At 40.0% G+C, this 25,698-nt stretch overlaps 1 protein-coding gene across 1 annotated transcript; it reads right to left on the bottom strand.

Moving 5' to 3' along the window:
* Nucleotides 1–476: 476 nt before the first annotated feature.
* On the bottom strand, nucleotides 477–944 carry LOC127079945 (uncharacterized). The gene has a single exon (XM_051020293.1). It carries the CDS (start codon nucleotides 942–944, stop codon nucleotides 477–479), a length of 468 nt encoding a protein of 155 aa, XP_050876250.1.
* Between the last annotated feature and the right edge of the window lie 24,754 nt (nucleotides 945–25,698).

The raw sequence follows: 25,698 nt of genomic DNA on the forward strand, positions 1-25,698 counted from the left end.
AATGCAATACATGCTTGGTGATCAAGAATCACACTCACAAGGTAACCCACCCACTAGGAGGGAAGCTAGGGTATGCAATGATCCTTGAGGCCATGATATGATATGATATGGGCCATGAGGGATCTTAGGGCCAAAATTGGGGTCTTACACGAGGCAGTTGGCTCTATGTGTCCGATCACGTCAATGCCCCACATGGAGAAAGGCCAAGGTGATGTTAGGACATTGAGAGGCGTTGGTGACACGTGAATCTTATCTGCATAGATCTGGCACTTGTGGCAGGTTTGGACGTGGCGATGACAGTCAATCTCCATAGTCATCCAGTAATATCCGACCCTTAAGATTTTCTTCACCATAGTGTTCCCACTGGCATGCGTCCCAAAGGATCCTTCATGAATTTCCATTATAATCTGGTTTGCTTCTTGCTTGTTTACACATCTAAGCAAAACAAAATCATAATTTCTCTTGTATAATACCCCTCAACTTAAGAAGAATTTGGATGACAATTTTTGAAGATACTTCTTGTCGGTGATAGACGCGTCTGTAGGATACTCTTGGTTCTCTAAGAATTTCTTGATGTCATGGAACCAAGGATGACCGTCAGCTTCGTCTTCTACTGCCAGACAGTAAGCAGGTTCGTCCAAGTAGTTCAGGTGAAAGGACGGCGCTTCGTTCTTCCATTTAACTTTAAACATGGATGCCAAAGTCGCCAAAGCGTCAGCTAGCTGATTCTCTTCTCGAGGGATGTGGTGGAATGTAATTTCATCGAAGTAGGGGACTAGTTTCAAGACATGCTCTTTGTAAGGAATGATCTTATGGTCTCTAGTGTCCCAATCTCCTTTGACTTGGATGATTACCAAGGTTGAGTCCCTAGAGACTTCCAGGATTTTGATTCTAAGATCGATAGCAGCTTCAATACCAAAGATACAAGCCTCGTATTCGGCCATATTGTTTGTACATTCAAAACATAATCAGGCGGTGAAAGGGAGGTGGAAATTAGTTGGAGAAGTGATTAATTCCCCAATGCCATTGCCATGAGCGTTAGAAGCTCCATCAAAAACCATGGTCCATCGGGATCCAGGCTCGGGTCCTTCCTCGGGACCGGGGATGTTGCAATCCCTAATCAACATGATATCCTCGTCGGGGAATTCGAAACGCATAGACTGATAGTCCTCCAAGGGTTGTTGTGCAAGATAACTAGACAATACACTCCCTTTGATGGCCTTTTGAGTGGCATGATGGATATCGTACTCGGCCAAAACCATTTGCCATCGGGCTACTCTCCCAGTTAGAGTCGGCTTCTCAAAGATGTATTTGACAGGATCCATCTTAGAGATCAACAATGTCGTATGAGTGAGCATGTATTGTCTTAAACGTTTGGAAGCCCATGCTAGTGCGTAACAAGTCTTTTCAAGCATCGAATACCTACTCTCGCAATCTGTGAACTTCTTGCTCAAATAGTATATTGCATGCTCTTTTCTACCAGTCTCGTCATGTTGGCCGAGGACACAACCCATTGATCCTTTAAGAACGGTGAGATACATGATTAATGGTCTACCAGGTACAGGAGGCATCCACACAGGAGGCTCTTGCAAATATTCCTTTATTTTCTCAAATGCGTCTTGGCAGTCATCGTTCCAAATGATGGCTCGATCCTTTCGAAGAAGATTGAAGATTGGATCACAAGTGGAAGTGAGGTGAGATATGAACCTATCAATGTAGTACAATCTACCTAGGAATCCTCGGACTTCCTTCTCAGTTTCGGGTGCAGGCATAACTTGTATGGCCTTTACTTTCTCGGGATCTACTTCGATGCCACGTTGACTGACGATAAAACCTAACAATTTGCCGGATCTTACCCCAAATGTGCATTTGTTGGGATTAAGCCTCAATTTGAACTTCCTCAGCCTCTCGAACAAATTTTCTAGATTGACAAGGTGTTCTTCTTCGGTGTGAGACTTGGCTATCATGTCGTCGACGTAGACCTCAATCTCTTTATGGCTCATATCGTGAAAGAGAGTGACCATGGCTCGTTGGTATGTGGCGCCGACGTTCTTCAATCCAAAAGGCATCACCTTGTAGCAGAAGGTGCCCCATGTGTAGCGGTGTATTCGTCACTTTATGATTTATTGATTAAACCAAAAGCAAAGTATACAAAGAATCGAGTCGCCACCGCACTTTTATTTATCCAAAGGACTGGCTAAAAAGCGAACAAAAGTCTAAGAAGTTTTACACGTAGAAAACTAATGAAAAGATCAGAGATCGGGGTAAGGGGTAAATTACGCAATGGGAAGGTGTTAGGCACCCAAAACGTCCTAGGTACTCCTAGGGAGCCCTTTTCACACTTGTTGTACGAAATTTTATTTGTTTATGAAACATTTATTGTGCCAACATGAATGAAGGGATGAGAAAAGAATGTACAAGTTATTATTTTTGTGTTTGAACGGATGAACCCGTTGCCTACGTACCTTTCCATGGAAGGTAAAGATCAAAACGCCGTAGTTCGGCTAAAAGATTTCCAAATTATGAGTGGATTAATTTTAAAACAAAAGCCCTAAGGTCTTTCGTTATCCATGGGAGAAAACTCAACCTGAAGAATCCACAGGTCCACCATGTCATGACAGCTTCAACATGCTAGTGAGGGGTTAACCCTATAATAAGCATGGAAGGCTTACAATCAAATCACTAAGGACAAGGTGAGATTAACATCAACCAACTAGGAGAACTCAAACTTATGGCTAATGTATGAAAAACTTAACAAGAATGGACAAAGCCACAAAACAATTGAATGAGTTGGATTAACCAATTAGAATTTATTCACAAAAGATGGTCAAGGTATGATTAAAGTCAATTCAAAAGAAGTGTTATGAAAATGGAGTTTGAAAAATCAAAGGCTTAAGGCCTAGGTTTCTAATTTGAAAAGAAGTGAGAATGTTTGCACAAATTTCCAAGTTTGGATTAGCATGAAAATGGATATTTAAAGAAACAAAAGGGTGGGATGGGAGGAAGTAAAACTTCTCAGATGTTCACCTCTTGAGATCATATGTAAATGATCCAAGTGTGTCCTCTGGAATAGGCAATGAACAATAACAAATGAACAAGGTAACAGAAGAAAGTCAACAAAAGCGGATACCGGATGCCAATCAATGGTCTTATACCAATCTCCTAAAACAAAACAAGGATATCAGATGCCAATCTATGGACTTATACCAATCTCCAAAGGAGGATCATAGGAAAACAAATGCCAATAACATGGACTTACAATTGAATCCTCACATACAACAAGCAAACAAATGCAAAAGCAAAAAGGAAACAAGGTGTCAATAAATGGGCTTATCCTCGACTTCAAGGAATTAGGATGCCAATAAATGGTGTTAGTCCCACTCCTCCCATCTCATAGGAAACAAATGCCACTCAATGGACTTATAATTGTCTCCTCCATGGACAACCAAGGATGTCACAGAGATATGAGCAATAATCATGCAATGATGAACAATTAATGATGATAAATGCACAAGGCCCACATAAGCATGCACAGATGAATCAAGTAATCAAACCAACAAGGCAAATAGCACACACTATACACAAGCAATTAGGCTCAAACAAGGTTAGGCTTTAAAGCCAACTGGAATGGGGTAATTTGTGCTTTTAACCCTAACATTGAGAGTTAGGGTGAAACAGATGAAATGGAGATGAGGGGTGTGCCTCATAGCTCTTATCCCTGGCCTGGGAGAGCTTTGAATAATAGAAGGTGTGGGAGTTCAGAAAGTTGGAACTCTCTCCACAAGTGAATGACTCTATAGATCTTGGGTTAATATCCACAATGCATCAACATGTTATGTGAGCAAAGGGATGACACACTGATTAGCAGGAGATGGACTACACATCTCTTTTATCTGCCAATTGCCTTATCAAAGGACTTTTCCTGCTTGGCACAAAAAGTAAACAATCACAAGCATTGCCTCTTAAGGAGGACTTCAGACAGTTGCCTACCAAGTAACAGTAGGTCTTCCAGACTACATGAAGAAGGGAAGTTATACCTAAGTGGTTAAGCAACCAAGCAAAAGCAAAGTTCAATAGAACTTAAGCAACTAATGTACCTGTGGAAACATCAATCAAATCAGTTAAACTGTACAGACAATCAAACAACATCAGTATCAATAGTCAAACCCAATAAGCAAAGGCATAAGCCACAAGTAAAACTCAAATGAGTTAACAACCCTACAAAACACACAAGGTTAGTAGACAATGGTAAACATCAAGTGCTCAAGTGATGAAGCATCATGAACCATATAACTTGGATGTTCAACCTGAAACCAAAGCTCAAAGATGAGAGGCAAACCACTAGGTCAAAGCCTAGGGTCAAAGATGGAGAAAAAATCCAAAACAGAAGACGAAATTTAACATGAACCAACTTCAAACACATCTTAAGACAATCCAAAAGGTATCACATCAATATCATATACCAAAAGTATTTCATGATCAAATGAAGTTCAAAGCAATTTCAAGGTACCAATGTGACCAACCAGAATGAAAAATCTCAATAAAATCAGAAAACAATCAAATAATTCCAAGAAAATTCATGCTCATTCACAACATCGATAATATGTATCCTGCAAAAAATCAGAGCATTTGGAGATCAATAGGCAAGGCAAACACATCATATAAGATGAACAAGCAAAGGTGTGACACACATTGTCACACCTACATTCACATGATCATAAAACAGAAACTACAAATGGTAAAAATACCAAATCAACACCAAAATGTCATGCAAAGAGTCTAGCTTCATCATGCAAATTTTCAGATCCATTGGATAAAAACTCAGCATTTCACAAATGAAGAAGCAAGGCAAGGTCAAGATATGATACATGTTCACAAACCTTAGCACAAAGTATTTTCCAGCCATGCACAATTTATGGAAAAATGATGATAAAATACTAGAAACAATAAGGAAGGCAATGAAAAAATCCTCATATTTTTTGGAGCTATATTTAATTTGATATGAATTTTGGAAGGTGAAGCAAAAATAAAAAAAAGTGATGTGAAGCATGGATATGAAATAGGAGGGAAAAGAAATAATATGAAGCACATTTGAATAAATGCATTGGCACGGAATCGAACTGGGAAGCAATTTAAAAGTGGCGCGCGCCTTGGCCTGGAACGACACCGTTGAGTACAAACCCTAACACATGCATGCCATAATCCGCAGGTAAAGGTGATGAACACGCAGCAAAATCCGCAACAAACCATATGCGTTTCATAGAAAAATTCGCAGGTAATATGCAGCCATGAAGAACACGATGAAGATCATGAAGATCTTCATCCATTTTTTCCAGAAAATTTCAAAATGTCCAGAATTGAAAATCAAGCATAGTAACATGTAGATCTTACATCACACATCAACAATCAACAATCATTTCATCAAAAAAACATCACGCATGCATGAATCGAAGAGAAGAAGATTCATTAACAAAACTTTAAACAGCCATATCTCCATCAATTTTACATGAAATTCATTGATTCAAAGCTTATAATACTCAGCATAAGCAGATCTACCATAACATCATAACCTAATGGAGAATTAAGAACATTGATTTTGTAACCTCTTGAAGAGCAGAATTGAAATCGTGTGGTTCAAGGCCTTGCAATGCTCCAAGGTTCTTCTACAATGCTTGTATGGTTGATTAGATGAAAGATTGAGGTCCAATTGTGCACGAATCCTTCAGAATCTCAAATCACCATTGTTGAGTTCAAGCTCCACTTATGCTTCAATCATGCACGAATTGCTATGGATCTTCCTTCAATCTTGCTCAAGAACTCTCCAGAAGCATGAATCAAGCACTGGAAATGGATTAGATGTGAAGAAAATTGCAAAAAGTTTGAGAGAAAAAGTTGAGTGTTTGGATCTAGATCTGAAAATTATGAGTGTTCCCTGTGAAAACAGTTAGGGTTTATGTTATATACTCCTTCTTAATCACTCTCCTAATCAAGTTTAGGCAATGGTAATTGGAATTAGCCAAAATGGAGTGCATATGCAAAATTGGGATTTCACCCTATGCATGAAAATGCATGGTGAACAGTGCACGGGTTTGTGTTCAAATTCACTTAAAAACTCATTTTGGAGCTAAATGCAATGGTCTCATGCTTAAACAATGCACCAATTTCAAACTTTAAAATTTCCCTCCAAAAATCAAATGAAATGGCAAATTATTATGTGATGAGAATTGTTGTAATGCAATGCATGAATTATAAACTAGAGGTCAACATGAGAATTTAGCAAAAAGAACCACTTGAATTGGAGCTTTGGTTGAGAAGTTATGTCCATTTGAATCTTCATGTACACTTCGCCATGTTTTTATCACATCTCCTTAACCACACATGAGAAATGGATGATCTTGGACTTTTTGGAAATGGGAGAGAAAGATCTACAACTTTCATGTTCAACAAAATTTCATTTGAAGCTTTCTTGATGATGTATTTTGAATTTGAAGTTAGGTTAAAACCTTTCCATTTTTGGCAAATTTGAATAATAGGTCACTTTCTATTTTTGGAAAGTTTTGACCTGACTTTATTTTCTTCAATGTTGATGTTTGAAATGTCAAATGAGACTTGTTTGAGCATGAATGAAGTATTTCTAATCACTTCCCACCTCCAAATCCATAGTTGACTTGGCAGTTGACTTTTCTAGGCCTTCAGATGACCTGGCAATGATCTGATGAAATTCAAGCCTCTACCACTTGGAATTTTGATTCAAAATGATATCATAACTCATATGAACTCTTGTGAATGATCATGGGGTCTAAATTCTCAAGAATGGCCACCATCTATTGCTCAATGATTGCCTTTGACTGCTCTGACCTGTGATTGCTTCTTCTGCAAGGCAAAGGTTAGATGACATATTTTTGTACTTTTGGTTAGTGGTAAAGAGAAAAGCAATGATATACATATGCAAAACATGCTTGGTGATCAAGAATCACACTCAAAATATAAACCACCCATAGGGAATGAGGCAAAGTGCATAATGATCCTTGAGGCAATGATGTGATATGATATGATGCCATGAGGGATCTTAAGGGCAAAATTGGGGTCTTACACCATGGTGTTATGAAAGTGGTTTTCTCTCTATCTTCTTGAGCCATGCGGATCTGGTTATAACCGGAGAAACCATCCATAAAAGAGAAAATGGAGAACTGAGCGGTATTATCTACTAGCACGTCAATGTGTGGCAGTGGAAAGTCATCTTTGGGACTTGCTCTATTTAGATTTCTATAATCTATGCACTTTCTTACTTTGCCATCCTTCTTAGGTACAAGCACAATGTTAGCTATCCATTAAGGATAATTGGAGACCGCTAGGAAGCCGGTGTTGAGCTGCTTTTGTACCTCCTCCTTGATTTTCATAGCCATGTCGAGACGAGTCCTTCGTAGTTTTTGCTTTACTGGAGAGCATTCTTGTTTAAGGGGTAGATGATGGACCACAATGTCAGTATCGAGGCCGGGCATATCTTGGTATGACCATGCAAACACATCTTTGTATTCCTTCAAGAGCTCAATCAATTTTGTCTTCACCTCGTCTTGTAGAGCGAAGCCAACTCGGACTTCTTTCGCTTCCTCATCTGTCCCAAGGTTAATCACTTCCACTGACTTTTCGTGCGACTTGATGACTTTTTCCTCCTGCTTGATCAGCCTTGCCAATTCTTCTGGAAGTTCGGCCTCTTCCTCACACTCTTCATCAGCTTGATTAATCGGGTTGTCAAAGTCGTATGAGACTGTAGCAGAATTGTCATTGGTGGTTGTCGAGGATGATATGCATGATTTAAGGTCCACGCTTTTATTGGTATGAAAGAAAGGATGATTTGAAAAGAATTTTTTTAAAAAAAAAAGAAAAAAAAATGCCATTTAAAAAAAAGTGAAATAAATAAATGAAAGACAATGATCTCAAAATTGATTGCGAACATGAACCCTTTTTCATTAATGATTAATAAGGAAATTTGATGAGGCCGTACAAATGTTTCCCCCATGCCTTGGGCTTGACATGAGTTCTTTTGATAAAAAGGAAGGAAAACAACATTGGGAATTACATTTCAATCAAGGTCACTTTAGGTATTTCAAACTCGGTCCATTTGGTGGCACCATTTCCATCAGTCTTTGTGAAGATCAAGCCATCATTTTATTCTTCTTCTTCTTCTTCCACGGCACAAATACGGTTGTCATCCAGGTAACCAGCACTTGAGAAGTTTTCGGATAGCGGGAGCACTGATCCCCCTGTAGCTATCGGCGCGGACTTCTTCAAATTATGGGAGTTATATCCCAAACCGGCGTGGTCCTTGTTGGCAGGGAGTTTAAGCAATCTTCCCCATACTTAGGAGTGTCCATCCTTTATGATTGTCAGGGCGTCTTTAAGAGATTCCATGGGAGATTCGGCATCTTTTGATTCATCCCTTGCTGGGCAAACCATTTCAACATTGATAACTTCAAATGATTGGAATGGGACTTCTCTTATCTCCCCTTTTCCTTAAACGTATCGGAAAGATGCAAGGTGACTTACCATAATGTCCTCCTCACCCTCGATAACAACTAGCTTATCATCAGCTAAGAATTTGAATTTTTGGTGGAACGTTGAAGTGACTGCACCAGCTGAATGGAGACAAGGCCTCCCAAGCAGACAACTATAGGCTGGATAGATATCCATTACGAAGAAAGTGATGAGGAAAATATGGGGACCAATCTTCATAGGCAAATTCACCTCACCGATTACACTCCTTCTAGTCCCATCAAATGCTCTTACTATAAGCTCACTCGGCTTCATTACGAGTCCTTCAATAGCTAGTTTAGCAAAGGAGCTCTTAGGCATCACATTGAGGGAAGACCCAGTGTCTACCAAAACTCTTGATAGGACTGTGTCCAAACACTCAATATAAATATGGAGAGCCTTGTTATGATTCCTCCCCTCGACGGGAATCTCTTCATCACTGAAACCCAAGCATAAGCTAGTAGCGATATTCTTAACTACTCCTTCAAACTAACAAACAAATATCTCTTGCGGCACATGAGTTATCCTCAGAAATTTTACCAAAGCATCCCTATGGGCCTCCGAGCACATTAATAAAGACAACATTGAGATCTTCGAGGGTGTCTGGTTAAGCTGATCAACTACTCGATAATCGCTCTTCTTGATAATGCGTAAGAACTCGTCTACTTCACTTGAAGGTGTGGGGTCTTGTCTTTGCTGAGTGCCATCAACTTGTTTGCCTTTGTCTGAAGTTGAAGGATTGATAGTTCCAATTGGAGTAGGTGTCGGCGCAAATATCCTTCCAGTTCTTGTGACTCCGCTAGTGCCGATGATATTGATCATTGGGTCACTAGACTTCAACGGTTCTTCTTGTACCTTCTGACCATGAATGTAGACTGAGGTGTCATACATCTATGGGACTGCCTTGGTGTCAACATATGGGAATGGTGTGGGAATTGTTATTACGATTGGAGTAACAGGATTTGTCGATAGAGTTAACTGAGAGAAGTCATATGGAATTTGCAGAGGAGGGGCTTCATCGTATGGTATCTCGAGGGTAGACACATCTTCCTTTGTGGACGGGCAGTCTACCACCAAGATCCCTTGGTTCATTAATTGTTGTATGACAGACTTCAATGTTCTACATTATTGCGAGTTAATCAGAAAGTGTTCACAGTCATTACCACAGATGGGAAATACATTATTCTTCATTAAAGCATTCTTGATCTCGATGAGTGGTGTTTTTAACTCGTCCACACATGACATCAATCTCCTTCCATTCTCAGCTTCCATCATATTCACCGATGCATTGTTGTGAGGGGGCATCGGGTTATTATTTAAATTCGACCTCTTGGGGGTGAACGTGATTGCCTTAGAGTCAGTAAGATCTTGAACCTTGTACTTTAATGCTTTACAATTCTCGATCGAATTCCCAGGAGCGCCAGAATGAAATTCACAGCGAGCATTTGCATCATAACCGGGAGGAAGAACCACTGGTGGGGGTCCTAACTCCCTTAGATGCACAAGTGATCCCCTCAATAAATATGGTAGGATGTGGCTATAAGGCATGGGAACTGGGATAAATCTTCTCTCGGGCCTTCGCATCCTTTGTTGTTGTTGTTGATATTGTGGTTGCTGACGTTGCGGTTGTTGTTGATACTGTTGTTGTTGTTGTTGTTGTTGAGTTTGAACAGGAATTGCAAATGGTATTTGTTGACTTGGTTGGACAGGATCTATGGAAGCTACCTGTGGATAAGTGGAATTTCTTGTTCGAATGATGGAGGTAGCATTGGTCTCGCCTTCTCGTTTTTTACCGTTGGGAACAAAAGGTTTCTTCGATACACTAGAAGCACTGGCAGAGTTCTGGATCTTTCCCATCTTGATCATATTTTCTATCCTTTCACCGGCTAAGACCAGGTCGGAAAAGCCCGAAGAGGTGCTCCCTACCATTCTATCAAGGTATGGACCTTGCAGGTTTCCAATAAACATGTCTACCAGTTCTCTTTCTAGCAATGGGGGTTGTACCCTAGCAGCTAATTCCCTCCACCGCTGGGCATACTCTTTGAAGGACTCCTCAGACCTCTGAGTTAGATTTTGCAACTGCGTGCGATTAGGTGCCATATCAGTGTTGTACTGATAGTGCTTGAGGAATGCCTCGACTATTTGCCTCCAGGTGTGAATATGGTTCCCCTCGAGTTGCATGTACCAATCCAAAGATCCCCCACTGAGGAAATCCTGGAAAAAATGCATTAAAAGTTGATCATCACTGGAATAGGCAGCCATCTTTCGGCAGTATGCCCTAATGTGCGTTCTAGGGTCGCTATTTCCCTTATATTTTTCAAAGTCCAGAACTTTGAACTTGGCCGGAATGATGACCCTAGGTACTAAGCACATTTATGCTGCATCAAGGCCCAAAATATCAGTGCTCCCATTTCCTTGAGCTTTTCCTCAATAGCCTTTACCTTCCTCTCCACCTTGTTGGTTGCTGAACCGAAGGCGTCATCCTGAGAAGCGTCCCTTGGGCTGAAGAATGCATTGAGTTGGTCGTCTGTCTCAAGAGCATGAGGACGAGGATTTTCGTTTGGAACACCGCCGGGTGCATTAATTTTAATTGGAGGATCAACTTGGGGAACTGGAGTCGGATTCTGGACCGTTGGAGGGGTAGGAGGATTGGTAGTACTAGCACGTTGGTTCATTTCTTCTTGCATTTTTGCCATAACCTCCTGGCCTCTTGTGACTGCTTGAATAGTCTCCATCAATTGCCGCATTTGGGATATTCTTCCTGAAGGACAACTTGATTCTCTTGAAGTTGCTCCATGACAGCTTGTCGACGTCCTCGTGTATAGTACCGAAAAGTCAGCTTTGGAGAGTGGTTCTGGAAGGGAAAATGGGTGGATGGATGAGTATTTTATGTTTTTATGCTTCGAAAGATGCATATGATGCATGATTTTTTTTTGTTAAAGCAAAGCTCTTTTTAGTTATTCATGTTTATTCATTGCAAAAACTACTTAACGATTTACATTCACAATCATGAATAAAGGAAAACACAATAGAGAAAAATCACAACTTTTATTCATCCTTTGAAGGGAAAATAGACAACAATACATAGAAGTTGCAAAATACAAGTAATGGAAGCAAATAATAACCAACTAGATATCCACCCTAAGAGTGACCCCTTGAGACTTGCGGAGAGCCTCAATGTCAGTGATGAGTTCGGCCATTATTCTTTTGCAGAACTTGACGAAGTGGTAGACCTCTTTAGGGGTATTATCTAGGCACATGATCAGATTTGCCTCCTTCAACTTGTCAGGAAAGTCTTGAAGGGCATAGTAGGTTAATACTGTCATGTTGGTGTACTTGTCCCTCCATTCTTCGTAAAGGACTTGGAGATTATGGATGATTTCGTCCCTTTGAACAATGGCAGCTTTGAATCCATGTCAACGCTCCTCCCAATATCTGCAGTTGTTTTGCAATTCTACATAGGCTTGGTCATATATTCCCCTCTTCAAGTTCTTGATTTGCTCGCAAGCTCGTCCAAGGTTGAACTGCTCACGCATGAAGCTTCGGTGAATCTTTTCTTTCTCTAGTTGCTCCTTGGCTAGCAAATCCTTAAACTCTTTTAGAGTGGTCCTTAGTTCGAGAATCTGGGCCTCGTAATCTTCCCTCGCTTCTTTCTTCATGGAATTAGACCTCTTGACAGTATTTTCAAGGTCCTTGATGATTCAGGATGCTCGATCCAATTCCTCGTTGCGGAAATCTAGCTCAGAATTAGCTCCTTATAAAGCTCCACCAACCCAAACTCTTTGTCCCTCGGCTAATCGGAGCCTTTTCTTGCTATCTTCAAATCTTTCACGGACTTGCTTACCCTTATCCTCCAAGACGTGGTTGCGTTCCTTGGCGCGATTGAGTTTGACTCGTAGTTGAGTGTTTTCCAACTCGAGCTCTTTGATTTGGCTGGTAAGTTTGTCCATGTCCTCTTGTAGGATAGGTTCGGGATTGGGCATCAACGGGAATGAAGAAGGATCAAACAGAAACGACATCTTAACCACCCTAGCCCTCTCTTTTACCCACACATAGTAGGGTTCCTTGGCTAAGATATTTTTCTTGCCCCATTCATGGTCAATATGGACTATGCTTGTCCAAGCATTTCTCACTCTTTTCACGTTTGAATCAAGCGGATCCAAGGTATTGATGACAAATGGAATGAAATCTTTTTCCTCGGGGGGACTTGTCATGGCGTACCCTAGTTGTCTCTTGAGTATAGCAGGGTTATAGTTGATGCAACCTTGTGTTCCTATCAAGGGTACGTTAGAGAACTCTCCACATCTTGCGATGACATCCTTTATATCTCATTCCCTCTTGTACCATAGAATTGAGTTGGCAGAGAGAGATGCGAACCTTTGCGGCCATGTCAGTTTGTTTTCGGCGAAAGGTCCCCTTTGAGGCATGCGGGCCCTCATCCAAAGATGTAGCATAGGAGCGCAACAAAGGTAAGTTCCTCCCCTCTTCTCATGCCTTCTATGGAAGGTATGGTAGAAATCGGCAAGTAAAAAAGGCACCGGATTCTTTGTTAAAAAGACTTCAACTGCTAACTGATCCACAAACTTGTCCAGATTTGAAAAAGAGGACAATTCCATGAATCAAAAGTGCCAAGGTTGCACTACAAAAGTCGGGTCTTCCTTCTTTAATCATTTCCCAAGCATGGGCTTCTAGGAACTTTTGAGTTAAACCTTTGAGGGATCCTTTAACGCCCCAATTGTCCACTAAATTGTTGGTGTTGATACCCAAGATGAGTGCGAGCTCGGTCAAACAGAATCCTTCTTCCAATTTCGGGAAAGGGTTGTCTTCCTTGATTGGTCGGTTGAGGAGTCTCTCGAGGTCTTCCAAGGTTGGAGAGATTTGGAAGTCGGGGAAAGTGAAGCATCTTAAAGGAACGTCATAGTATTGGGACATTGTAGTGATAGCATAATAGTCAACCTTCTCGGTTAAAAGATCTACGATGTTCCCAAAATTGGCTATAAACTTGTTGTCTTTGAGAGTTACGACCTTTGAACAGAGGATCTTTAATGACCTGATGTCGGGACTCTTGAAGCGGAAAGAAGAAGTGCTTTTCTTTGTTGAAGTATCCATGATTGTGTCGGAAAATAGTCTTGTAATTCTGCGTTTGAACAAACGAAAATTTTAAGAGCTTTGCTTATTATTTTGATGATGAATGAATGTATGAATTAATGATTGGTTTATTATTTCCACAGGGTTTTAGGCATGGGTTCATGGTTTTGGACCATCGTGACGAAGCATGGAGTTAATAATGACTGCTTAGTAAACCAAGGTTCTCGCTTTGTGTGATCTAAGGCTTTTAGAAAATTGGGTGTAAGACACTACCCCTAGAGTCATGGACTTCCTTGACTGTCAGCCGCTTATGTCAATTTACTTGCCAGGCCACTGCTCCATCAAAGTCATCTACTCTAAGTGAGATTTTCGTATCGACCCTTACGAGGAAGGCACCTCGGTGACCTATACTACGCGACCATCGGTCTAGGCTAGCCATAGTTTTAAAGGTTCTAAAAGGGGTCTTAGGGTCATTGACTCTAATAAAAGAAAAGATGCTTACGCTGAAAGCACGACGGTCATCAATCCCCTTAAAAGAATCTACCACTAAGTGGGGTTCTCGTACGACCCTAACGAGGAAGGCACCTCGCGGATCAATACTACTCAACCTCTCCTATGTCAAGCAAACTCTCAGACTCGGATGGGGAGTCCTTCACACAAGTTTTTTCCTTTGCAATCATTATTGCTTCTAAAAATTCTTCGTCACAGAGTCAGGGTTTCAGACCAACAGGTAAACAAAGAAAATATGCACGGGTTAGCAAAGAAAGCAATATATACAGAAAAAATAGATAACAGATAAATCTCCACGTACGTAAAAGAGGAAACAACCCAAACTAGGCTAGACTTGCTTAGGGAATTTTGGTCCCCAGCAGAGTCGCCAACTGTCGCTACCGGGATTTCACGATAACGAAACCGGGACTAAAGAGAATGCCAAAGAGAGGCAAAGTCAGAAGAGTCGCCACCGAATTTTATTTAGTTTACCTCTATCAGAAAGGAGAGGGGAAATAGTCGATAAAACCCTCGGAAGAGAGACGCGCACGGGAAGCGCTAAAAGAGAATAAGGAATCGGTTTCGCAACCGAGATTTGGGTTCGGAAGTCAGTTACGTAAGGGGAAGGTATTAGCACCCCTTACGTCCATGGTACCTCATGGGAACCATTTGCGTTGTTTTACATACATGGGATTTATCTATTATTGTTTTATTTTCAAAACAATGTGTGAAAAGAAGGGGGTGTTTTTGTTATTATAGTGCTCGCCAAGGGAGGTAACCCATAGAAATTTTATCATTCTTTCAGATCAATTCAATTTAAAAGTTTTATTCATATAAGTCTTGAGTTATTTTTCACTTTTTATTAATTTATCCGTTTAACTTTTTTTTCCAAATTATGCTCTTTTAACCCTTAAGTAGGTCCAAAAGCATTTAAATGCCCCAAATATGACTATAAAAACGCAGCAAACAGGTCCATGGCATTCCCCATGTACTAATGGTGTTCCCTATGGCCTTCAAAAGTGTAAAATCCCAATTGTAATCCTCATGGAATTCGTCACATACCTCATGGAGTTCGCCACAAATCTAAAACACGCAGAAGTTAGAATTAACCCTTTTTTGCCTTTCAAACTTCATCTTCTCAACTTCTAGCTACCCATTTTCATTCTGTCATTATTCCACTCACATTTACCATTTCCCATTCCCTAAAAAACACTTCAAACTTCATCTTTCCCTTTTCTAAGCTTCACTCACCCACTCTTATATAAAACTCATCTTATAATAAACCTCCACCTCCACCATTCTTACTTACACAAACTCAATCCCTCTTTCCAATACACTTTATATTTCTCCAATTTATCAACAATGACTCTAGGAGGTGCTGACTTTAATGGTATTATGTTTCATGATGGAAGAGACGGTGAAAAAACATAAGGAAATATGAAGCTCTTCTGAACCAGGGAATTATCTTGACAAAGTACGCAGATGATTATTGTTTACGGAATTTAGGATTGTATGACAGTGTGCATTGGATGTCAGGAAGGTTAGGTTTGACACAATTTTGTGCATAAAAAGATCCTACTTATGTTAGACTAACTTTAGAATTTCTTAGCTCTCTGGTGTACACCTCATAGATTGTGGCCCTTGTGCCTACGTATCTTTTTAATTGGCTATGTGTGATGCCTTGACTGAATTGTTTGGTAGGCACACGCTCAGGAGCCACACGATTTGCCAGCTCAATTAATGAGCTCCGCATCTAACGCTCCACGCTTTTTTGCTATTTTTAAATTCTGATTTTAATTTTCTTTATTTTCTTTGAATTCCATTTCATTTAAAAAATTCATATCTCCTTCATTATTGGTCCAAAAAATGTGAGACCAATTGCATTATTCTTCTTTTAATTTCTAGTTTCCAATTACATTTTTCTCTTTTCTGGTTATTTTTAATTCATTTAAAATAGTTTTTGATATTCAAAAAATACAAAAATATTTTTCCAACCTCTTTGAATGATGATAGGTCTATGAAAAATATTTTCATCAATTTATTAATTAATTTGAGATTTATTTGAGATTTTAATTCAATTAGGTTATTTTTATGCGTTTTTAATTGATTAGAAATAGTTTCCGACTTCTAAAAATGCTGAAAGTTTTTGTCAAACTTTGTTTGACCTTGTTGAACTTAGGATAACTCACTTGGACTTTTCAAAGTTGATTTTAAGTGAGTTTGAAGTTTGACCTTTCTTTTTTATTTTAATCCAAGTATTATTTTACTTTTGAAGAATCCCAAAAATATTTTATCTATTTCTTGACTTCTAATCTTCATCTTGCTTCTGTTTACTATTGTTTGACCTTGATCTTCTCTATCTTTGGTCAATGCTTGTTCATTATTTCATTTCATTTCCATCAATGTACTTTAATGTTCATCTTCTTCTTCTTCTTCTTCTTTTTCTTTTTTGATCAATGAGTTAAAGATTGGTGGTTAGCCTTGATGTATGGGAGGTCTAACCTTCCTTGATTCAAATCTAATTCATCTTGATCATGGATCAAGTGAATGGCTTTGCATTAAGGATAGGTTGCTTCCTAATCAAGCAAAGAACCTAAATCAATACAAGATCATTTCTCATCTTCTTTTTGGCATGACAAGTTGTAGGAGCTTGATTCACTAATCAAGATCTCTAACTTGTGTTGTTGCCTACATTATTATTGACCGGCCTCAGATAGTTATGACTTCTACATAAGTCCAACTACGATTGCTTAACATAGCACTAAATTGCCTTATGGCACACTAACTCTAACACTAACCATTAACCATTAACATTTAATTCTTGCACTTTACATTTTTGCAATTTATCATTCTTGTACATATTACTCATTTGCTTTTGCCCTTTGCTCATTTGAGCACATGTTTATGTTAATGCAATTTGCCTTTTGCTCACTTGAGCACATAATTATGTATATATTATTGTGCTTGTGCTTTTTGTTTTGATTGTTGTGGATCAAATGCAAAAATGGACAAAAAAGACTTAGATTATAGGACATTCCCTATGCAAAAATGGAGTAAAAAGGGTCTTAATGTTGAAGATGGATTAGAAGGACCAAATTTCCAAACTTACTCTTGTCCATTCTTGATTTGCTTCATAGAACTTTTTGATGTGTGTGCTTTTGTGCTAGGGATTCCTATTTGAGACAAATTGAAGAACCATTATCATGAGCTTCTTAAGTGAGAGACACAAGAGCCTTTGGAAGATTCCTAAGAGCTTTGCTTGCTGATTGATTGCTTGAGTATACACTTATTTGCTTGCTTATTCCAAAGGATGGGAGCTACTTGGATCATCAATATGATCTCAAGAGAGGAACTCCATTTGTGGTCTTATTTCTTCTCATTCATCTCTTGTATGATTAGGACCTTAGCCATTCTTCTTCTTCCCTCCACTCTAACCCAAGCCAAAACTTTTGTGCAAACATTAACACTTGTTTTTAAACATTAGAAACCTAAGTGTCGCTATCGGGATTTCACGATAACGAAACTGGGACTAAAGAGAATGCCAAAGAGAGGCAAAGTCAGAAGAGTCGCCACCGAATTTTAATTAGTTTACCTCTATCAGAGAGGAGAGGGGAAATAGTCGATAAAACCCACGGAAGATAGACGCGCATAGGAAGCGCTAAAAGAGAATAAGGAATCGGTCTCGCAACCGAGATTTGGGTTCGGAAGTCGGTTACGTAAGGGGAAGGTATTAGCCCCCCTTACGTCCATGGTACTCCATGGGAACCATTTGGGTTGTTTTACATACATGGGATTTATCTATTATTGTTTTATTTTCAAAAGAATGTGTGAAAAGAAGGGGGTGTTTTTGTTATTAAAGTGCTCGCCAAGGATTATGGCCCTTGTGCCTACGTATCACTCATTCGGGGATGAGGAATCAGAGCTCCGTAGTTCGGAGTAGAAAATGTTTGTGTGTTGGTTGATTTTACCTTTGAGAAAAAAGGTTTCAAGATGATGCCCTAAGGCACAAAAATGAATTTGATGAGTTGTATTGCTTTTACCTTGAAAAAGGGTTTTATGAAAGAATGTTTGTGATTATATTGTACTAAAGTCTATGGGTGGAGGTGATTATTTTAGACAAAAAGCCAAGCGTCTTGTGTCCAAAATAATCAGAGTAAGGGTAGGAATGCTCCATTCTCACTCATTCTCCACCACTTAAGGTTCGTGGCGCACAGTAATAATCCTAATTATTAAGTGTTTTGAATTTGATTATAAAAATTGTAGGTGTTTGATTGGCTGCATTATATGGTAAAACACTAATGTCTTGACTGATGTCATGACATGTGTGTGTGACTACATTGTAGTTACTGCAGGACTAGCTAACACAGGATTTATTGAATGTCAAACTGGATGCTGTGACATTCATACCTGTCAACAGATACTAAGGAATAGAACAGTAGGAGTTCTGTTAGAACTTAGTACTCATTTGCAGTCTGGTTATCAAGGAAGAACCAGACCTGGCATAAGGCCTACTGACTGAATGTCAAACAGGATGTTATGACATTCATCATTGAAAGCAGCTGCTGAAGATTAGACAGAGTGGTGTTCTGGTATACTTCAGCATGTAACTTAGTTTGTTCTTCAAGAGAATAACAGAACTAACTTAAGGCCAAAGGTGTAAATGTTAAGTTGGACACTTTGACATTTATTAATGTAAGCTGTTACTGTAGTACGGTCATTTTGATCATGTACAGGTCAGCAAAATTGTACAGTCTGTTTTCTGGAAAAACAGACTCAGCATATGGACCTTGATGTCAAGCTGAATGTCGTGACATTCGTGCCTGACAGCATATGCTAAATTGTAGGTTGTTCAGTTTTCTGTTTCAGCTTTTTCTCAGGCTATTCTTTAGGGATTCAACAGCTGAGAGAAAATCCAGGAAATCAACTACCAAGCTACATTCAATGAACCTAACAAATAGCCTATTTGTTAGCAACCTAAATGTTGAATTTGAGGGAACTTGTGTGACCTAAAATTCAGGAAAATACAGGTGCAAAAGCCCAGGTGCTGCAATATAAAAAGGAAGGCGTTCCTTCATTCAGTTTCGGGGATTTTGAGGCGTGAAGATTTAGTGTGTCCATCATACTTCACTGCTGTATTTGTGTGAGTCTAGTATTAGACGTTTCTTGTAAGCCAAGTCATTGTCAAGTAGATGATAACTTTGGCATAGGGTGTTCATTGAGTTGTAAGTGTTGTGTCACTCAAAGCTTTTAAGCTTGAGTGCTGTGTATCTTGATTTAAGCTGTGAAGCATAATCAAGAATTGTTTTTGAAGTGTGACTTCAAAGTGTTTTTAATATCACTGAGGTGATTGAGGGGGAGTGAGTAGGAACTCTGATCTTAGGTTAAGATTGAAATTGCATTGGGTAGGGATTAAGTGATAAGTTGTAAACGGGTGAGTTTAGCTTTGAATTGATACTACTAATAGTGGATTTCCTCCCTGGCTTGGTAGCCCCCAGATGTAGGTCATGTTGGACTGAACTGGGTGAACAATTACTTGTGTTATTTACTGCACTTACTGTTAAGTTCTGCGTAATCCCTGTCTGTGCAGAATTGGATGTCATAACAACCAGTGTGACATCCAAAGTCTGATAACTAGAATTTCAATTGGTATCAGAGCAGGCACCCTACCTGTGAATTTCTGGGTGAGATCTAGGGAAGTTACTTTCTAGTACCATGGACAAGGATTTAGGACACTCAAACAGACCACCCATGTTGGATGGATCTAATTATGATGACTGGAAGCCTCGTATGATAGCCTTCTTAAGGTCTCTAGACAGCAAAGTCTGGAGAGCTGTCAACAAAGGATGGGAACATCCAACGAGGACAGATGAAGATGGAGTCAGTGTGCAGATTCCTGAAGAAGATTGGGACAAGGAACAAGAGGCATTAGCTCTTGGAAATTCCAAAGCCTTGAATGCACTGCTCAATGGAATCACTAAGAACATCTTCAGGCTGGTGCACCATTGTGAACTAGCTAAGGAAGTTTGGGATACCCTCAAGGTAACTCATGAAGGTACTTCCAAGGTGAAGATGTCCAAACTTCAGATGTTGACAACCAAGTTTGAAAATCTGAGGATGAAAGAGGATGAGACTATTCATGACTTTCACATGAATATTCTTGAAATTGCAAACACCTCTGGTGGACTAGGTGAGAAAATGACTGAAGAGAAACTTGTAAGAAAGATTCTCAGGTCCTTGCCTAAGAGGTTTGCTATGAAGGTCACAGCCATAGAGGAGGCTCAGGACATCAGCAACATGAAGGTGGATGAGCTCATTGGTTCCCTCCAAACCTTTGAAATGGGCTTGGGTGAGTATGCTGAGAAGAAGAACAAAAGCATAGCCTTTATATCTAATGCTGAAGAGGAGTCAAAAGAAGGATATACTGGAGGTGATGAAAGTATATCAGAAGCCTTAGCCATGCTTGGGAGGCAATTCAACAAGTTCATGAAGAAGATTGATCAAAGAGGTAGACCTAATGTCAAGAACATCCCGTCTGACATTAAGAAAAGATCAACTTCTGAGGAGAAGTTCAACCATGGGAAGGGAATCCAGTGTCATGGTTGTGAAGGGTATGGACACGTCAGAGCTGAATGTCCTACTTACCTCAAATTGCAAAATAAGGGGCTAGCTATCACATGGTCTGAAGGAGATTCTGAAAGTGAATCTGAAGGAGAATCTGCCAAACATGTCACTGCACTAACCAGTGTTTGTGTATCTGAAGATGACACAAGTGCAGATGAGCTGACATTTGATGAACTTGCTGCAGCATATAAGAAGTTGTGTACCACCAGTGCAGAAGTGCGTGCACAAGGAGAAAAGCAGAAGAAACTCATCAAGGAACTGGAATATGAGAGACAGAAGCAATTGTCTGCCATAGAGGGGCTAAATGGTGAGATAGCCCTGCTGACCTCCAAGCTGAACCAGATGACCAAATCCATCAGAATGATGAATAAGGGAACTGACACCTTGGAAGAGATTCTAAAGGTGGGACAGCAGTCTGGAACCAAATCTGGGCTAGGATTTGGAAAAAGAGCTGAACACAAACGCCCAAAGGCTAGAGTTCAGAAGCTCAAGCGGATGTCAAAGCCAATGTCTCAACATCGAGGAACTAGGATGAATGATCATCAGAAGAGGAAATACCAGGATTGGAGGTGTCACCACTGTGGTAGGCTTGGACACATAAAAGCCTTCTGCTACTGGATTCATGGTTTCCCTAACAGAGCCTCACATGTCAGACCGAAGCATAAAACACGTAAGCGATGTGTTCCCATTAAGAAGGAACAATGGTATGCTAGGATAGCACACACTGCCCTAAGGGCTTCTTCCAAAGAAGACTGGTACTTTGACAGTGGATGCTCAAGACATATGACTGGTATGGAAAATCTACTGGTAGATATTCAACCTCACACTACCAGCTATGTGACTTTTGGTGATGGTGCCAAAGGAAAAATAAGAGGTGTGGGCAAACTGGACTGTTCTGGAGTGCCAAAACTGAACAATGTGCTGTTAGTAAGAGGACTAACTGCAAACCTCATCAGCATAAGTCAGCTGTGTGATCAAGGTTTTCATGTTCAGTTTACTAAGGAGCTGTGCATTGTGACAAATGGTGACAATCAGGAAGTTATGAGAGGAACCAGGTCCAAAGAGAACTGCTACCTGTGGGAACCTGAACTCTCTAACTTCTCCACAACATGCTCCTCAGCCAAGGAAGAACAAGAGGTGAAGCTGTGGCATAGAAGACTTGGCCATCTCCACTTACGGGGAATGAAGAAGATCATATCCAAGGAAGCAGTCAGAGGAATTCCAAAGCTTCTGATTGATGAAGGAAGAGTCTGTGGAGAATGCCAGGTGGGCAAGCAAACCAAGATGTCACACCCGAAGCTGGGACATTCCACAACCTCCAGAGTTCTGGAACTGTTGCACATGGAGCTAATGGGACCTATGCAGGTTGAAAGTCTTGGTGGGAAGAAGTATGCTTACGTGGTGGTTGATGACCATTCCAGATACACGTGGATAAGCTTCATCAGAGAGAAGTCAGATACATTTGATGTCTTCAAAGATCTCTGCATAAGACTTCAAAGGGAAAAGGACAGTTGTGTGGTCCGGATTAGAAGTGATCATGGTACAGAATTCAAGAATTCCAAGTTTTATGAGTTTTGCTCGTCTGAAGGAATAAGCCATGAGTTCTCCTCTCCTATAACTCCTCAGCAGAATGGAATAGTTGAAAGAAAAAATAGAACTATTCAAGAATCTGCCAGAGCAATGATTCATGCAAAGAAGCTCCCTATGCACTTTTGGGCTGAAGCAATGAATACCGCGTGCTATGTTCACAACAGAGTCACCTTGAGAAAAGGAACCTCCTCCACTCTGTATGAAATATGGAAGGGCAGAAAACCCACTGTGAAGTACTTTCACATTTTTGGAAGTAAATGCTACATTCTCACAGATCGTGAATAGAGAAGGAAGCTAGATCCCAAAAGTGATGAAGGCGTATTTCTGGGATACTCCACTAACAGCAGAGCCTACAGAGTGTTCAACTACAGGACCAATGTCCTGATGGAATCCATAAATGTCATTGTGGATGATAAAGAGGAAGGAACCGATGTCATGGAGGATGTTGAAACATTCCTTGACAGTCCAACTGACAGTCCAGTCAAGTCTGAAGAAGTACAGGAACCTCCTCCTGAATGTGAAGTAGAGGCTCCCACCAAAGTGCCATCTATCAGAATTCAGAAAGACCACCCTAAGGATCTTATCATAGGGGATCCCACCAGTGGTGTAACTACCAGGTCAAGAGGAATAAACTCAAATTCCTGCTTTGTTTCCAAGGTTGAACCAAAGAATGTGAAAGAAGCCCTGACTGATGAATACTGGATCATTGCCATGCAAGAGGAACTCGAGCAGTTCACAAGGCATGAAGTATGGGAGCTAGTTCCAAGACCTGAAGGGTCCAACATCATAGGTACCAAGTGAATCTACAAAAACAAATCTGATGAGAAAGGAGTAATTACTAGAAATAAAGCAAGACTAGTAGCTCAAGGATACACTCAAGTTGAAGGGGTAGACTTTGATGAGACCTTTGCTCCTGTGGCTAGACTTGAGTCCATCAGATTGCTGTTGGGGGTAGCATGCATCCTGAAGTTTAAGCTATTCCAAATGGATGTGAAGAGTGCATTCTTGAATGGCTACCTGAATGAAGAAGTCTATGTGGAACAACCCAAAGGGTTCTGTGATCCTAACCAACCTGAGCATGTATACAAGTTGAAGAAAGCCTTGTATGGGTTGAAGCAAGCACCCAGAGCTTGGTATGAAAGGTTAACCGAATTTCTGACCTCAAATGGATACAGAAAGGGTGGCATAGATAAAACCTTGTTTGTGAAGGATGAAGAAGGCAAAATCATGATAGCTCAAATCTATGTTGATGATATAGTCTTTGGTGGAATGTCAGAACAAATGGTTAAAAAATTTGTTCACCAGATGCAGTCTGAGTTTGAAATGAGTCTAGTGGGAGAACTGACCTATTTCCTTGGAATGCAAGTAAACCAAATGGAGGACTCTATGTTTCTCTCCCAAAGCAAGTATGCCAAGAACATAGTTAAGAAGTTTGGTATGGATAATGCCAGGCACAAGAGGACTCCTGCACCTACTCATCTGAAGTTAACCAAAGATGATGGAGGGCCTAGTGTCGATCAATGCCTGTACAGAAGCATGATAGGTAGTCTGCTGTATCTAACTGCAAGTAGACCTGACATTTCCTATGCAGTTGGAGTGTGTGCCAGATACCAAGCAGAGCCCAAGGTGAGCCACTTGAATCAAGTAAAAAGGATTCTCAAGTACATCAATGGGACGTGTGACTATTGTAACACCCCGATAATAATAAAATAATTATTTAAATTGAGTTAATAATTTATTTATTAATTTAATTAAATAATTGGAAATTTTATTATTATTATTATTGGATTATTATTATTATTATTATTTGGAAAATATATAAGTTGGAAATAAGAGAAAAGAGTTCATTTTGGGAAATAAAGTTTCACGTGAAAACAGAGAAACGATCGTGAAAGAGGAAAAGGGCAAAGAGACAGAGCAAAGGCTGAAGGTTGAAGAGAGAAAAGCTTGGAGCTCAAAGATTTGCCGGATTAATCAGGTAAGGGGGGGTTTATCGTCGATTAATGGGTATTATGGGATAATATGTGATGGGTAGTGATAAGCCGTTAATTTGACCCTAATTGGGATTTTGATGCTGAAGAATTGAGTTGGATAAATTGTATTTAGACTGTAATTGAATCTGTGTTTGGGTTAGTTGTGAAATTCTGAACGTATAGCTTTTTACGGAATCGGAATCGGAGGTCCGGAAGTCCTCCAACGGCGGAAAATGCGGAGAATTCTGCATTCTGCCTTGTGTTAGCGCAGGAACTGCTGTTTTGTCTGCGTTAGCCGGTTAACCCAGGGTGTTAACCGGTTAACACTGTTTTGAATTGTGAAAATGTACTGTTTTGCCTGCGTTAACCGGTTAACCCAGGGCGTTAACCGGTTAACACTGTTACGTTTTACCAGAAAATGTGTTTTTGCCTGCGTTAACCGGTTAACCCAGGGCGTTAACCGGTTAACACTGTTGCAGAGTGGAAAAATTGACTTTTTAATGTTGTGTACATAATTGAGAGTTGGCCTATGTTGGCGTATGATGTAATAGGGATTATTTCCCGCTGTTTTGAGCAGTATAGGTATTAGTAGAGTGTGCTAATACTGTGTTTAATTGATTTACATGATAATGATGTGTTGATACATGTGTTGATGATGTATGATGGTATGCATAATGATGTGAATGTATGTATTATGCATGTATTTGTGAATGGACTGTTGTATGGCTTAGAGTGTGAGCATATGTCCATTGTGAATTGTTGTTGATGCTGCATTGCTAGATGATTAGCGTGCATAGCATAGCCTTCGGGGCTGTAGCTAATTCCCATGGTGAGGAATTAGTGAGTGAACCATTGTGGGTTTGTTGTTGATGTTTGCATGCTAGATGATTAGTGTGCATAGTCTAGCCTTCGGGGCTGTAGCTAATTCCCATGGTGAGGAATTAGTGAGTGAGTCACTAGGTCTCAAATGAGTGGGACTAGTGAGCTTAGTAGCCGTATCTGGAGGGATCGGTGAGCTTGAACTATATGTTCAAGAATAGTCGGTACCGCATGTGTGGAGTCTCATTGCATAATGTATGTATGGCGTATAATATGAATGGATGTATTCCAATATTATACGTGTGTTTGTGATGTTATGGAGTATGATTTGAGATTATACTTGTGATTTATGTTGGTGTGAGTATGATGTTGAGCTGATGTGCTGTTACTGATTGTATGTTGTGATTAGGGTGATTAATGTGTTATTTACTTAGCATTACATGATATTTCATAATGCTTATTATATTGATTGAGGAACTCACCCTTACAACTATTTTTCAGGTAACGAGAAATGAGTTGAGTAGAAGCGAATGCTTGGAGTCTAGTGTAGTCTCCTTAGTGGGTCGTGCTCTAATAGATGTAACAT

This window comes from Lathyrus oleraceus, chromosome 5 (genome assembly GCF_024323335.1).
Source record: "Lathyrus oleraceus cultivar Zhongwan6 chromosome 5, CAAS_Psat_ZW6_1.0, whole genome shotgun sequence".
In the NCBI taxonomy this organism is placed as follows: domain Eukaryota; kingdom Viridiplantae; phylum Streptophyta; class Magnoliopsida; order Fabales; family Fabaceae; genus Lathyrus; species Lathyrus oleraceus.